This window comes from Pygoscelis adeliae, unplaced genomic scaffold (assembly GCF_000699105.1).
Source record: "Pygoscelis adeliae isolate BGI_AS28 unplaced genomic scaffold, ASM69910v1 Scaffold314, whole genome shotgun sequence".
In the NCBI taxonomy this organism is placed as follows: domain Eukaryota; kingdom Metazoa; phylum Chordata; class Aves; order Sphenisciformes; family Spheniscidae; genus Pygoscelis; species Pygoscelis adeliae.
Window position 1 is genome coordinate 1,797,158 of NW_008824668.1, and position 15,017 is coordinate 1,812,174.

Consider the following 15,017-nt stretch of genomic DNA (forward strand, 5'->3'; position numbering starts at 1 on the left):
TAGATGCACGCATGTGTTTGGTACTGCCCGAGTTTGGTACTGCAGAGCAACTGTGCCTGCTTACAGGAGACAAAAGAAAGTGTTTAGTTTGGGTTCAAAACGTAGGGTGACATCTCCATTACACCTTCAGGCAACGCAAGGTTGTGAACTACCTAAGGTAGTAGTCCAAGTGCAAATTCCCCAGAGATTTGGACTTCTAAAGACCCTTGGCCCTTCAGGAAAGGCATTCAAAAGACGGGAGAGGAAATGAGCGTGAAACTAAGAGCAAACACCCAAAGGTCTGTGCTGAACTCATGTAACCAAACGCCTCTGGCAGTGATCTGGGAAAAGGGCAGGGTGTAAGTTAAATGAGGTTGATCGAGATGAGCTAAACTCTGGAGGGGCCTGACCCAGCTTGTGAGGCAAGATGGAATTCAGCGCCGACAAATGCCAGGGAGCACACGTTGCCCCAGATTACCTGAACTGTCACACTTGTGGTTGCAAAGATACAGGATCAGACCTGAAACTGAGCGTCCCCTGAGGGCTTCCCCTGCCCTGGTGAGAGATGCGCATGCTGTGTTTCTCCTCCTAGAGCCAATGCGAGGTGCCAGCAGTTTGTCATTTCTCTCAGTTCATTATAAAATTCATTTTCTCTGAAGTGCCTTTTGCTGAGACAGTGCCAGAACTGGTTTTAAGCCGACAAGGTCTCACTTCTGAACATTTCGTTCTTTCCTTTCCGGGGGTACGCTTGGGCCCATGTGTGCTTGGGAGCACTCTTCTTTGTTGAGCTCCATGAGATAAAGGATGTTTTGTGCCGGTTTCCCAGGCTGTGATGGGCTGCTCTGACCCAGCCTCATCCCTCTAGAGCAGGGACAGCCAAGTGGACCCTGTACCTCCCTGCTCTCCTTCACTGTTTGGCCACGGGGCTTCTTCTCGCAGTGGTGGATCTATGTTAAGATGCTGGGAGGTGGAGCGGGTGTTCACTTTCACCACAGGATCCCACATAGCCACAATTTCTTCCTGGCAAGGAAAAGTCGGTCTGGAGTGAGAAAAACTCGAGCGCGGGTGAAATTGGGTCAAAGAAACACACCCCAGAAGCTCCCCTGTTTGGCAGCTTTAGGAATCTGTTGACATACCCCAAAAATAAGGAGTTGGGTGATGGTGCCCCCTCAGCCTTGAGTTTGGTTTGCAGACAGAATAGGCAGAGGGCGATGTTTTGCTCCCACTGATTTATTCTGTTTTCTTTAGGGAGTGCCAATCAAATACCTGGTCTTGGAAGACACTGATGAAGTTATAACCCTGGTGGAAGATAAGAACAAGATCAAACAAATCCAGGAGGATGAGGAGGAGGATGAGGAAGACGAGGATGAGAAAGAGAATAACAATCAAGGTGTGCAGCTAAACACTGAAAAGCTGATTGTCATCAGATAGGACAAGCAATCGGCATCTGCTAGGGACAGCAGGCGTATGTTAAAGCATTAGAGAACACTTTTGCAAATCCAAGGCGAACCATCACAGTCACATCATGGTTGTACAAAGTGGCTCTTTTATTCTCTGCAGATCACTGGAGTTTTGTGACAGACAGGCATAATTTTTAGGGGAAACACCAGGGAAGAAAATCAGCAGCTGTTAGAGGAACAGTTGCAGAGGGAGAGGGGTGCTTCTGCTTGAAGGCATCCAGCTTCAGAGGCATGAGAGTTTAAAGTGCACCCAATGCCGTCTCCTCTTCAAGCTTCAGATGAAGCGCCTCAGAATTATCAGTCCCTTTGGAAAGGTTTGAGACATGTTTTTCTAAGAGCTGTTCCAGACTTGCCTTTCCCCAGGGAGAAAACACTGGCCCTTCCAATGCTTCCTTGAAAACGCGTTTGTTTTCCATACAAAATTGGTTTTGTTTTCCAAAAAAAGTGGTGCAGCATCCTAGGGGAGCCAACATGCTTAAAGAATAGCGTTCAAATCAGAGGGTGCAACTGGTGTGAGATGGCATAAGTGCATTTCAGTGAGTTTGTACGTGTGTCTCTGCCTGTGCCTCCACTCCCCCATACGAGGCGGTTACTTAAGCCCCTGCTGACAGTCACCACGTCTCTGCTGAGAGGTGCTGGCTTACAAAAACGTGCTGATGGGGTGGCACAGGGGGCTGCAGTTCCCCCTGCCCTGCGTGCGTACCTGTGTTCATGCACGGCTGTGGGTCCCTTGCAGACATTCAGGATGATCAGGTGGTGGAAGCAGTTTCCAGGGACAAGAAGCGAGAGCTGCCCCTGGAGCAGATCCTTGTCCTGACAGAGGAGACCTTCCACTCTGCCCTCTTGGAGACTGCCCGGACGGTGGTGCTGTTTTATGCCAGCTGTGAGTATGAAATGTGGCTTGGCTGTCCCTTCTCGAAGCTTGCGCTGCTCACCGTGCTTTCCGTAATATGGTGATCCTGTAGACAAGTTTAAACGATAAATAAGTGCTGCATCCTGCCCCGTGGGCCTCCACCCACCATTAGCAATCAGATTAAATCAGTTCTCATTGACTGATGCTGTGTGAAGACAGTATCTCTCAGTATAGAAGGTATCAACGTTCATAGGCTTTTAACCTTCATTTTACAGGGACCAAATGTAGGACAAGAGGGGAAATTGTGGTAGCATGGGCTCATGGCATAGCCTAGACAACCTGGTTGCTCTCTGCTGCATGAAGTCCAATTTTCCTTATTTCTTTCAAGTCTTTCAGAGCTTGAAGCACTTAGGATGCAGAGAATCGTAACGTGACATTGTCAGAGAGCGAGGTGGGGCTGGTCTGTCACCTGTATGTCCCTCAGGTCTGTGTCTGTCCTGTGTTTCAGGGGAGGCAGTATCCCTGGCAGTGCTGCGGTCTTACACCGAGGTGGCTGATCACCTGAAAGGTAAGGTGCCAGAGGTCTGAGTGCTTTACAGCTGGCACGCACCTGCCCTGGCGGTAGGAACCAGAAGACTGGGAGGATATTGATGGTACCTCACTCCCTCACCCAGAAGATACTCATTTTTTCCCCTCAAACTCTTAAGGAAGGCATACCCACATCAGGTTGCTTAGGAAGAGTCCTTTGTTTCTTATTTAGGGATCTTTGCGGTCCATTTGTGCCTCTATAAAGTCATGGGACTGGGAACGCAGCCTTCTGCAGTCGCCTTATGCTGTTGGTGTAAATTGGTACACACCAGCTGCCCAAACTGCCTTGCAGCTGAGATGGCGATGTTGGTGGGCACAGTGACAGCATGATGGGTGATGGTGATGGCGATGATGATGATGATGGCGATGTTGGTGGGCACAGTAACAGCGTGATGGGTGATGGTGATGGCGATGATGATGATGGCGATGTTGGTGGGCACAGTAACAGCGTGATGGGTGATGGTGATGGCGATGATGACGATGGCGATGTTGGTGGGCACAGTGACAGCGTGATGGATGATGGTAATGGCGATGATGGTGATTGTGATGTTGGTGGGCACAGTGACAGCGTGATGGATGATGGTAATGGCGATGATGGTGATTGTGATGTTGGTGGGCACAGTGACAGCGTGATGGGTGATGGTAATGGCGATGATGGTGATTGTGATGTTGGTGGGCACAGTGACAGCATGATGGGTGATGGTGATGGCGATGATGGTGATGGTGATGTTGGTGGGCACAGTGACAGCGTGATGGGGGATGGTGATGGCGATGATGATGATGGCGATGTTGGTGGGCACAGTGACAGCATGATGGGTGATGGTGATGGCGATGATGGTGATGGTGATGTTGGTGGGCACAGTGACAGCGTGATGGGTGATGGTGATGACGATGATGATGATGATGATGTTGGTGGGCACAGTGACAGTGTGATGGGTGATGGTAATGGCGATGATGGTGATTGTGATGTTGGTGGGCACAGTGACAGCATGATGGGTGATGGTGATGGCGATGATGGTGATGGCGATGTTGGTGGGCACAGTAACAGCGTGATGGGTGATGGTGATGGCGATGATGATGATGGCGATGTTGGTGGGCACAGTGACAGCATGATGGGTGATGGTGATGGCGATGATGATGAGGCGATGTTGGTGGGCGCAGTGACAGCGTGATGGGTGATGGTAATGGCGATGATGATGATGATGATGTTGGTGGGCACAGTGACAGTGTGATGGGTGATGGTAATGGCGATGATGATGATGATGATGTTGGTGGGCACAGTGACAGCGTGATGGGTGATGGTGATGATGATGATGATGATGATGTTGGTGGGCACAGTGACAGTGTGATGGGTGATGGTAATGGCGATGATGGTGATTGTGATGTTGGTGGGCACAGTGACAGCATGATGGGTGATGGTGATGGCGATGATGGTGATGGTGATGTTGGTGGGCACAGTGACAGCGTGATGGATGATGGTAATGGCGATGATGGTGATTGTGATGTTGGTGGGCACAGTGACAGCGTGATGGATGATGGTAATGGCGATGATGGTGATTGTGATGTTGGTGGGCACAGTGACAGCATGATGGGTGATGGTGATGGCGATGATGGTGATGGTGATGTTGGTGGGCACAGTGACAGCGTGATGGATGATGGTAATGGCGATGATGGTGATTGTGATGTTGGTGGGCACAGTGACAGCGTGATGGGGGATGGTGATGGCGATGATGATGATGGCGATGTTGGTGGGCACAGTGACTGCGTGATGAATGCCCAAGAGCACGGGGAGGGCCAGGGCAGAGCACCAGCGGCAGTGGGTGACACAAGGTCGGCTTTGGAGCGAGGAGGGGCAAACAGCAGGCACTGTAGCCTGCATCATGGGAACAGGGTCCTGTTTGTGCCCCTCAGTGCTAGGTCCTCCACAGGCCAAGGAGAAGCACTACATGCTACAGAGTGCATCAATGTGCTGGGTGACACATCAGATCTCCTGTCCTTGGAAGTACTTGATCTGGAAAGGAGCAGTAATTGGCCCCAGCTTTGGTGGAAAGTGTGACAGACAGGTGTGGGCAGGCCCAGATCCACCGGGGCAGGACGGTGTCAGAGGAAGAATTTACAATCGTGGTGCCTCCTGGGCCTGGAGACTGGCTTAATTACATGGGAAGTCTCACAGGCGGCCACAGAACTCCATAAATAACACGTGACGGTGAAGAATCAGCAACACTTAAAGACAGCACACATCGGGTAGTCTGGTAGTAAAGGCAGGAGGGAGTGATCCTTCAAGAGGGTCTGAGCAGTTCCTGAGCAGTGTAAGCCCCAGTTCAGCTTCATTCAGGTCTTCAGCCCCATCCCTCTCTACGGTTAGTGGAGAGAGGTGGGTTCTTCTGCACATCCATCATTCTTACATGGGCTGAATCTCTTCCAGAGATGCCTCTTTCTCCCCCGTGGCTGCAGAGGACATTCAGGTGGCTTCATCCCCAGCTCCTTGCAACACAGTGGGGAAGTCGCGTGGATCTGGGCGAGAGCTGTTCTGGCAGCCCTGGAGGTGGCTGGTGCCTTCTCTTGGTTTTTCTTCTTCATCAAGGCTCATTTCTCCTAGTGATGGCACTCCCCTGGGACTGGGCACCGTGTCCTGCCGAGTGCAAGCAGGATTCAGGCTGAGCTCTCGGCAGTGGGGACATGTATAGAATCTGCAGAGGACCCAGCCAGCTTTCTGGGAAGCAGATGCAGTGGGAGCTGCTTACAAGAAACCCTCCTGGGAATGTTGCAGACAGCGCTGTGGTTTGGATGAAAGCGGTTCTGCATTCATAGTGTGCATGAAGGGAAAGTCACCAGCAGCTTTGATCTGGACTGAAACAGGAAAGCTCAGGGAGGGTGGTTGTTGTTAGAGATGTTATGGTTGTTGATGGTTTGGGGTTTCTTTTAGACTCCCCAGCAGTCAGACCAGCTGGAGGAGCAACCTGGGAGAGTCAGTGGATGAAACCCTGCCTCTTCCTCAGCCAGTGGTCAAACCTTAGCTGATTCTGCGCGGCCAGGCTTTCACCATGTGTTTTTTCAATAATTTGATAACAATCTTGGTACATGGAAGCAGCCACAGGCAGATTCTCAACAGAGATTATGAACTGATTGGGGTCAGGACCCTTCCTCTGTGATCAGTGAAGTCCCACTAAAGACTCCCAGGCCAGATGTGACCTGTGGAATGACTCCAGTCTGCTTTCCCTGCTGCGGCCTCAGAGGGGATGGAGAACAGCTGCGTTAGTGGATCTGGAGGTCCTTTGTCTCTGCTGCTGAGGGAGCCTCAGTCACAGGCGGGCTGCCAGGGGAGCTGGAAGACCTAAAAGGATGGGGGTCCCTGGGCTCTCAGTTATGGCCAGGATGAGGGAAGATACAGCAGTGCAAGGGACAGAAGTCTGGATCAGGAAGAAGATCTGGAGCTATGCAGGACTGAGAATAAAACGTGGGGTATGGCTTTGGGGCAATCTCTCAGCTCCCCCAGAAGCGCTGGTATTCCTGTCTGCTCTCTGGGGTGGAGCTTTCTTCCGAAGGGCTGAGAAGCCAAGACCAGCTGTCTGAGGCATGAATCACCCGCTCTAGAGGCACATTTTGAGTTGCAGAACCAGCTCCGACTTTTGATGCCAATTCTTGGTGCAAAATGGCACTGAGAGTAGGCCATACGAGATCAAGCGCAAGGGAATGGAGGAGGCTGGAGACTGGAATGACCCTGTGAATCATCCAGGAACAGATGTTCAGCAGATCATCACAAAATTAAGTTTATAGCCCCCCAAGTGTTTTCTCTTTGTTGAGAGATGCAATCTAGCAAGAGATAAAGAGAAGCATCTCTGCCTTGCTGAACTGACCACATTTTCTGCTCTTGCAGCAAGAGCGTGCCATTCTCATTGCCTCTGGGGCCAACTGCTGCCGCTCTTGTTTTCTTTTGCAAGATGGGAATTTATGAAAGCAGCAACCCTGGGACAGGAGAAGAGGATGTGAAGGTGAGACAGTGCTGAGCATTTCTTAGGTGTGTCATTGGCCTTTCTTTCGAAGAAGAGAGGAAACCAGTATCTAAGAAGAGCAATATACTGTGATGAAAAACGGGTCTGCTTCCCTCTTCCGTGCTTATGGAGTCTTCTTGACCAATGACTTCAAAGAGAGGGGTCTGAAGTTGTAGTTCAAAGGCATGAAAATCACCTGATTTAGTAACGTATATTCATTGAACCTAAATCTGAAGTATCTTTTTGGGAGTCCGTTGTGTGATGCTGTGCCGGTAGTCGTTTCCCATTCCATGTTGGATTCCTCCTCTTGGAGTGCAGCATTTCATTCCTAACTTACTTCTCTTTCATGTTGTAGCCTTTGGACCAGCTCTTCAAGTGAGCTGTTTCTAATGCCAGTCCTGCCCTCCAAAGAATTAGAAGTTTAAGGGATTCTTGATTTTTCTTGTTCCCTATAGCATTGATGATTTGTCTTGTCCTGGTTTTATAAGACTCCTAGGACAGAAGTTCTCGCTGTTGCTCGTTTTAGTAGCACCTACAATCACAGAACAGTAGGATCTTGTGTTCCTCTTTCACCTTTCTTCCCATTCAGCAGCTCAACAGTGACCACAGGGCTGAACAGTCTGTTGCGGAGTTACTCAACTCCTGAAACGGCTGCTCGTTCAGTAATTAATAATATGGTGCAGATTGGGATGGGAGAGTGGTCATCCTGTACAAGGTGTTCCTCAGGCCAGATGGGGCTCCTCTGGAGCACTTTTGGTACGTAATCCCCCAAGGTAGTATCCAAATATTAAAACTCATATTTGAGGGACCTTAGAGCAGCCTTGCAACTCAATTTTAACAAGACATCAAAGCCCTGTTTCCATGTCGTTATTTTTCAGAGTTGGGCAAGAGACAAGATTATGTGGTAGCAGATGATGAGAACCAGCTATACTGGATCAGAGGTGTGAAATAAATCCAGGGGCAGGCTTTTAATTTGAGGTGTTATTTCAGAGCCTGGAGAATGACACAAACCATTTCTGCTCTCGTGGAGTGTTTTGACAACTCCTGACTGTCTGAGTGGAATTGCAGACCCTTAGCTCTGTGCCGCCGCTTGCTTTCTCTGTACATGAGTTTGACACAAGGCAGAACAGCAGCAAACTCCTCATATGAGCTGCAAAGCAGAACCTAAAATGAGGGTTGCAGAAAATGATCCAGTGGGATGCCAAGGACATAGGGGTAGGGGATAGGAACACATGCTGAGGTCACCTCTGCCTTCACCCTTGCCTGCGGAGATGCCTTGCCCATCCCTGGCAGGCGCATTTCTAACCTGTGATTAAAACCCTTCCACAGCTTCTCTGCCAAAAGATTCAGCTGTGCTTGGTTCTCAGTAGCTTGTTTTAATGTTTGGTCAAACCTCCCTACCTGGGAATGGGTTGTTGCTTGCCCTTGCCCAGCTGGCAACAGAGAGTGATCTCACTGTCGCCTCCAGAGCAGACTTTACATATTGTTAGATTTTATTGTTTCTTTCTTCCAGGCAATTTCCAATCAAAAGAAACACAGTTCTTTGGGTTTTTCCTCAGGAGGCATGTCTTCCAAACTTCTCCAGATTCTTTCTCATCTGCTTAAGCCTTTCCAAAAACATGTTTCCGAGCCTGACTTGCTGGGCTCTGCAGAGGTCTCACCGGGGCAGAAGAGCATCATGTTCCTCCCATGTCTTGCAGACGCTGTTGAGAGTTCATCCCAGAATGAGCTTTGCCCTTTTCTGCAGCGCTGATGGTATCTGTGCATCCTGCTTCTCATTACAGAATGCTGCTGTTGTTACACTTTGCCCTTCAAATTGATTTCTGCCCCTCTGGGCTTGGGATCGTTTGCAGATTGGACGTGTGTGTTTTGTTTCATCAGCCAGGCCTTTAATGAAAATAGTGATCAGAATCAAACCCAGGACAGAGAGAGAAGAAAGCTTGGCTGTTTTGATCTGCCGTACGCTTGAGAAATCCTCATCACCTGCCCTGACCCTGGTTTCTGAAGGACACTTTGCGATGGTCTGCCTCCATGTGTGTACTTGTCTCTAGGTTTCATCCCATCTTTCCCATGGAACTCTTGAATCCCGTTCAAACAAATTTAGGGAAGGCGTGAAGATTTCTGAGATAGGGCATTCCGGCAGTGGGCAGGGACAACGGCCTGAGGACTCTACACAGCCCTGCTGTCCTTGGTCAAGCCTGCAAGTAGGTAGGAGGCAGGTTAGGTGAGGCTGGCAAGCAAGGGGTGGTGGCTAGTGAAGCCGGTGATGGTTCACCTGCCAGCTGGTTAGCACAGGCTTAGCTGTGGACCAGCAGCAGCGCGTGCTGGTCATCACCCAACCTGCAGATGAAAGAAAGGCTGATAAGGACATGCTGGAGCTGCAGGCACTGTGTCTTGGGCTCGTGGAGAGCGTGCAGGGAACCAACCTTCATTTGTTTCACTGCTTATGAATCCCTTGAGTTTATCGCTTTGGTGAGACCCATAGAAAGCTTTTTTAGTACCGGGAACCAAAGTTGGGCTGACTGCTCTGTAATTCCCAAGTGCTCTCCCTTTCCCTCTCCCTCACCTGTGAGACCCCAGGCTCCTTCTTAGGGTCCTAAATGTACCTGCTAGTGGCTTGGAAATGAGCAGCTTGCATAGGTAAGGTAGGGTGAATGCCATCAGACTGCCAGCCTCTATTGCATCTATCATGTTTATGTGACCTTTAACTGCTCCTTGTGTATTGGGCTTTAGGTAGAACAGACACTTTTCAATACTGGGCACTTTAATAAATGAAAAAGCCTTGAATGTGTCAGGCTCCTCCATGCCAAGCTTCATCTTCTCTCTTTCCTGTAAGTGAGGGCCTGCATTGTTTCTTTGTCTTGGCCTTATTCCTAAGGTATTCCCAGTACCTTCCCTTACTGCCTTTTATGCTCCTGGACAGTTGCATCAGGGTTTCGTGGCGTTCCTTTGAGTAACCAGCCAGATGTGAATGTCTCTGGGAATTTTCTTCTGAGAAGTGCAACCTACCACTTCGCTGAGTTTATTCTCTCCATGGCCTGTTGTTTGGATCAATCCACACCTCCCGGGGTATTTAATACATTTGCAGGCTGGAAATAGTTACTGTCATGCTCAAAAGTGTAAGGCATATCCATGAATGATTGCAAGAGGGAGATAGCCTATACTCAAAGGGATTGCGTATTCGGGGCTGGATTTTGACATCCTGCCCACACAAAGCAGCATTGGACTCCAGGAATGGTCCAGCAACTTCTCAGCGGTAGCCCACCTAGGCTCACTCTGAGTGCTGGGATCCAGCCCTGTAGGGTGCATGCCAAAGCAAATAGGAGTTCTGGCAGTGTTAATACAAAAACATGCGATAATATCCAAGGAAGCTCACAAAAAGCTCTCTTTTTCAACCGTTTCTCTTTTTTTTTTTTCTTTCATATTATTTATACGTATTTGTTTTCCACTCTAGGAACTTGGGGGGTTTTGCTCTCTCGGGTAGACTGCTGGGACTGGCCTGGTGTTTGCACAAAGGAGAATGTCACTCAGTTGCCTACCATTAAGATTTACGAGAAGGGAGAGCGATCAGTGGTGTACGATGGCATGTGGGGAACCGAAGAACTGACCAGCTTCATCATGCTGTAAGTGTCTGTTAATGAGTCCCCACGCAGTAAGACTGGCACGTCGGCCAGACGATGTTCTGGATACTTCACAGCCTGTGTAATGGAAATCCTTTTTGGAAAAATAATGTCAGGTCTGATTGTAGACCTCGTTTGGAAATTAGCTTGATAACTTTTTGTGCTTTTCGATGTCAGGGAACATCTGTTCTTGGACAGTGCATCCATCTCTTGTCACTGTCCCTCTCTCTTTGCTGGAATTCCTTCTCTGTTGTTTTTAGTGGGGATCCCAAGGATCTCAGAGCAACCAGTTTGGCTCAGGGCTCTTCCCTCTTCCCCATAACCAGCTCTAGTGCCTCTCTGTGACTAGGCGTTGTCCTTCCTTCCCAGGCGACTGATTTTTGTCTCTAATGAGGCTTAACGGTTGTCATATTGGGTTGGGGCATTGTTGGATTGAGGTTGCCCTTTTGTCTCTTCACCCCAAAAGTGAAGAGGAAGGCAGCCCATGTTGTTTCTCTGCCTTTCCGTAGGAGCCGAGTTTCCTGCCCTCTGAAACTGGCCACGATTGATGAAGCAGAAGGATATTTAAGAGGAGAGTTTCCATCTGAGCTGTCATCCTATCACCACACTTCGCTTCTGGGAGTATTTAGCACAGCCACGAGTGAAGGTTAGTGTGGTATTTGTGGGTTAAGCACTCAGCTTCGTTCCTGGTGGGAGAGGGATGATTCCAGGTGCTTGGAAGTTCCTCCGTGTTTCATTTTCTCTAAGCGTGTTTGCTCACATCACAGCCTGCCTGGCACCACCCTTTTTATTTTTGCAAGAAGGAGATAGCCGGTGATTCCAGACGTGGGACCTAAGGTCCATATCCTGGCTCAGAGGACATTCGGCTGCCGGGCATGTTTACTACACCCAGCGTGGTAGCGTCTGAGAACCCCGACGGAGACTGAGACATGGCGCTTGGTGCAGTCCAAAACAACAGTGCCCTGGGTGACCTGTCTCTGCAGATGTCCAACCTGAACTTAACCAAGCCACGATTTGTGCCTGTCGTCCCTGTTGGTATCTCCTGCCCCTTACCGTGAGGAGTTTGGCTCTGTCCTCTTTATGAGTCCCCTTCAAAGTAGTTGTAGGCTGCCATTAAACACCCTCTTAGTCTCTGACTGAACAAACCCAGATCCATCGGCCTCTTCTTGAAGTCCATGTACAACGTCACAACATACTCTTTCTTAAAGAAAGCCCTTTCCGCTATTGGACTGATAGTTATCTTGCTGACTCCTCCTCCTGCAAATGTGGTAGTCCCAGTCCTTGCAACCAACACACAGTCCAAAAGCTTTTTTTTTTAAAAAAAAACAAAGCAGCAATAAGGTAAAATACAAATTTCTTACATCAAAAGGAAGGGAATGTGAACAACTCTGTGAAATCCACTTGTGGACTTTGAAATAGGTGGGCACAGCCCCCAGAGTGGTGGACATCAGCTAGAAATGCTCAGCAGAGTTGCTGGAAGGAGTGTTCTGAACTTGTTTGAATTCGTCTCGCTTTGTAGTCTCGGTCGGTATGGTTCTGGCCAGTGGCTGAAACTTGGAGCAGCCATGCTCCCCCTCCCCTGCCTGCTGCGTAGGGTGCTGTTAGTCACTCAGATGCTGCTCCAGTATCGTTCGTTGCCACAGCTGTGGTCCAGGATCCGCTGGGTCTCCACAGCCTTTCTGAAAGATGGGAAAATTGACCCCAGAGCTACGGTGATTTTTCATGTGACGGTCACCCACGTTAACAAGGGAGAGGGAATGAAGTCAGTCTGGAAAGGGAACATCGGGTCATGCTTCAGTCAAATCCACAGCGGAGAGCTAGGACCTCCCAACCCCACGGTCTCTCCGTTACCAGCTACCCCTGGGAATTACTGCGTAAAAAAAGGAGACTTTTTCTGATCTGTCTTAAGATCAAAATTTCAGACTGTTTTTCATTTTGAAGCTCCGTTGTGCCTGTAAACTTTGGCTAAATGCAAACCAAGCTACTTTCTCACATGAGGAGGTCCAGAGGGAATCTGCTGTGCTCAGAGGTAGGAACGAAATAAAATGTCTGGAACCAACCAGAAAACACTTGGGCTGTGTTCACCGAGCCAGCTGACAGCTAATACGCCTGCCTTCTTCTGGAGGGTCTAAGTCTGTTAAATATAGCAGAAAATCTTACTGATCTCAAAAAACCTTTAGCCCATTTCTGCCTGGTTTTCATCAGCTGAGCTCCAAAATCTCCCCTCTATTCCACATAACTCTGCAGTAGTGGAGCCTGGACTAGCCCCGTGGTAGGACCTCGGACAACACGGGGTCGGTGAGGGGGGTTCGTGGAAGGAACCTGCCTGGATCCAGCTGGACGTGCGAGCTCAGACTCCTTCCTATATAGGAGAAGTTAATTTCCTTCTGTGCAAACAAGAGTCTTGGAGGTTTCCGGACAGCTCTGTGCGGAGCCCGCAAGATTGCCTCTTCCCTCGGGGCACACTCAATCTGCAATCTGGAATGGCATCCGCAGTCTGGGGTAACTCAGCTGCAGATGCCAAGGGAGATGAAATATGTGATGCTTTCACTGCCTGTAACCTGAGGGGTGTTCGAGCGTCATGCAGAACAACCTGAGGGAGCAGAAAACTGGAGCCAGCTGTTCTGGCACCAAACCCAGGCGAGAGTCAGGGAAACCACATTGCTGCTCTTATCAGCTTGCAGATTTCTCTGGAATATCCAGTGATTTTCTCACGGCAAGAGTTCCTGCGCTAACCTGAATCAGCAGTCCACCATGCCATTGCCAATTCTAGTTAACTGAAATAGAGCAACAAGATGTCCAGTTAAATAAAGCCCTGGATTTCTTCCAACACTTAGCATCAGAACTATGTTAAGAAGCCCTTCAGTGGGTCTGAGCTAGAAGAGGCTTGTCGGAAAAATCGTAATCAAAATCTATTACAAAGAGGTGAATGATATTACTAGGGCAATGAGCGAGCATTTTCCTGGAAACTTGGAGAATTTATAGGTGAGAAATTTGTTTGCTATGCAGAAACTGGAAGCATACTTGGAAGTAAGAGTCTGTCCTAAGCTGTGCAGCAAACGTTTAAAAAGATACCTGTGCTCTGCAAAGCTCTGGTCACATCGTAGGGCTTGCCGGCACCAGTGTAAACCAAGTGAAGAAGGCATGCAAAGGTGCTACAGGTGCTGCTGGAGAGCATGGTTTCACGAGATGCCTTCTGCTAGAGGGGTAAGGGGTTGTGCTCAGATCCCGCCTCCGAAAACTCTGCAGGAGCTGTAGACCCTTCCTCATCTGGCTGTTTTATTCCTTCTTGTTCCCAAACCCTGCAGTGAGGCTGCACTTGTGCAATTCACGGGAGCTGTCGTGGAAGGCAGCTGGGATTCCAGGTCGAGGCATGTGCCGCAGAGCATTATCAGGCCCCGCGAGGAATTAAAACCATGCTCTCAGGGGGGGACTAATTTTCTAGGAAATATTGAAATAGCTTCTTTGGAAGTGCTTCATGTCTGTAGTGCAGCTGTATGAATTTGGGAGCTTCTTGCACAGAGCTAAGAGGCTGCCACTGTGAGGTGTTGAGAAACAAAGGCTGGTGCGTGGCTCGGGGTCTAGCACGGTCCCCAAAATATGGACAAATTTGGAAGTGTGATAGGGAGGGAAGATCTCACCAGGAATGACCCTGCTGAGAGGAGTAAGCCTGGACTCTGCGGAAGGTTGTCCTGCTTTAGGAGAGAATTCCTGCAGCCAGGGACGCTGCAGGGCAGCGCTTCAACACGGGCTTACGCCTCAAGTGAGGCCTTAAAGTTAAATGCCTGTAGAAGTGCTCTCCTGAGGAAGTTTGGATGTGAGCCTGCTCTTTCCACGTCAGGCTGTGTCCTTTAGTGCCTTATGGCACAGGGCGGGCTGATGGTCTGCCCCGTGGCCTTTTCTCCAGTAGCTGGGACAATTTCACAAGGGGTTTGTTGGTGAAGTTCTCGGTGATCCTTATCAGCTGGTCCTATGGGTTGCTTTTCTTTCGACACTGATAAAATCAGGTGACCAAAGACCAAAGAGCTGGAAACCAACGTCAAACCCATCCAGTGCTGGTTTCTCTATATCACAAGATGAACCAGCCAAGCTGTGTCACCAGCTTTGTTGTATGTGTGTTGTTTCCTACAATGTCTGAACCCTCAACGAGCCACTCCTTTAAGGATCTAAGCTTTCATTTGGAAAGGAAAATAGCATAACATAAAGGTTGTGGTCCCTGTGGTTCCAGGGAAACACAATGGAAAATATGGCTTTGAGTGTAGCTGGAAAACAGGAAGAAAGAACCAAAAAGTGACCAGTTGTGAGCCAACCTCTGTCTATTGAGGTCTGAGTCACCGGTCCCAAGAGCTTGGGCTGGCCAGTTGTGATATGATGGTGAACGTTATGAGGAACACTAAATAGTATCTGAATGAGATCTTATTTAAGTTATAAAGCATCATATATCATGGCTGTATCTGAGATGTAACCTTAACTCTTGGGAAAACCTGACTTCTCCAAAGGCTGTGCTTTCTGTATCTCCTTGAGT

At 49.2% G+C, this 15,017-nt stretch overlaps 2 protein-coding genes across 2 annotated transcripts in view; one reads left to right on the top strand and one right to left on the bottom strand.

Moving 5' to 3' along the window:
- The window catches only part of TXNDC16 (thioredoxin domain containing 16), a 38,269-nt gene that overhangs the window by 10,560 nt on the left and 12,692 nt on the right, over positions 1-15,017 (top strand). Inside the window, exons 10-14 of the mRNA XM_009322925.1 lie at positions 1,228-1,369; positions 2,176-2,322; positions 2,801-2,860; positions 10,327-10,495; positions 11,002-11,138. Of these exons, the coding sequence (XP_009321200.1) occupies positions 1,228-1,369; positions 2,176-2,322; positions 2,801-2,860; positions 10,327-10,495; positions 11,002-11,138 (655 nt within the window). The remainder of the gene's footprint in view (positions 1-1,227; positions 1,370-2,175; positions 2,323-2,800; positions 2,861-10,326; positions 10,496-11,001; positions 11,139-15,017) is intronic.
- On the bottom strand, positions 3,078-4,467 carry LOC103915992 (zonadhesin-like). Its single transcript, XM_009322931.1, has 2 exons — positions 4,337-4,467; positions 3,078-4,299 (listed from the first exon to the last, which is right to left on the bottom strand). The coding sequence occupies exons 1-2, from the start codon at positions 4,465-4,467 to the stop codon at positions 3,078-3,080; spliced, it is 1,353 nt and encodes a 450-aa protein (XP_009321206.1).

Excerpts from the sequence above, each read along its gene's own strand:
- LOC103915992 (XM_009322931.1), bottom strand. The coding sequence starts at position 4,467 with ATGCTGTCACTGTGCCCACCAACATCACAATCACCATCATCGCCATTA. Across the intron at positions 4,300-4,336 it reads TCATCCATCACGCTGTCACT|CCATCACCCATCATGCTGTC; the intron begins GTGCCCACCAAC and ends TCATCGCCATCA.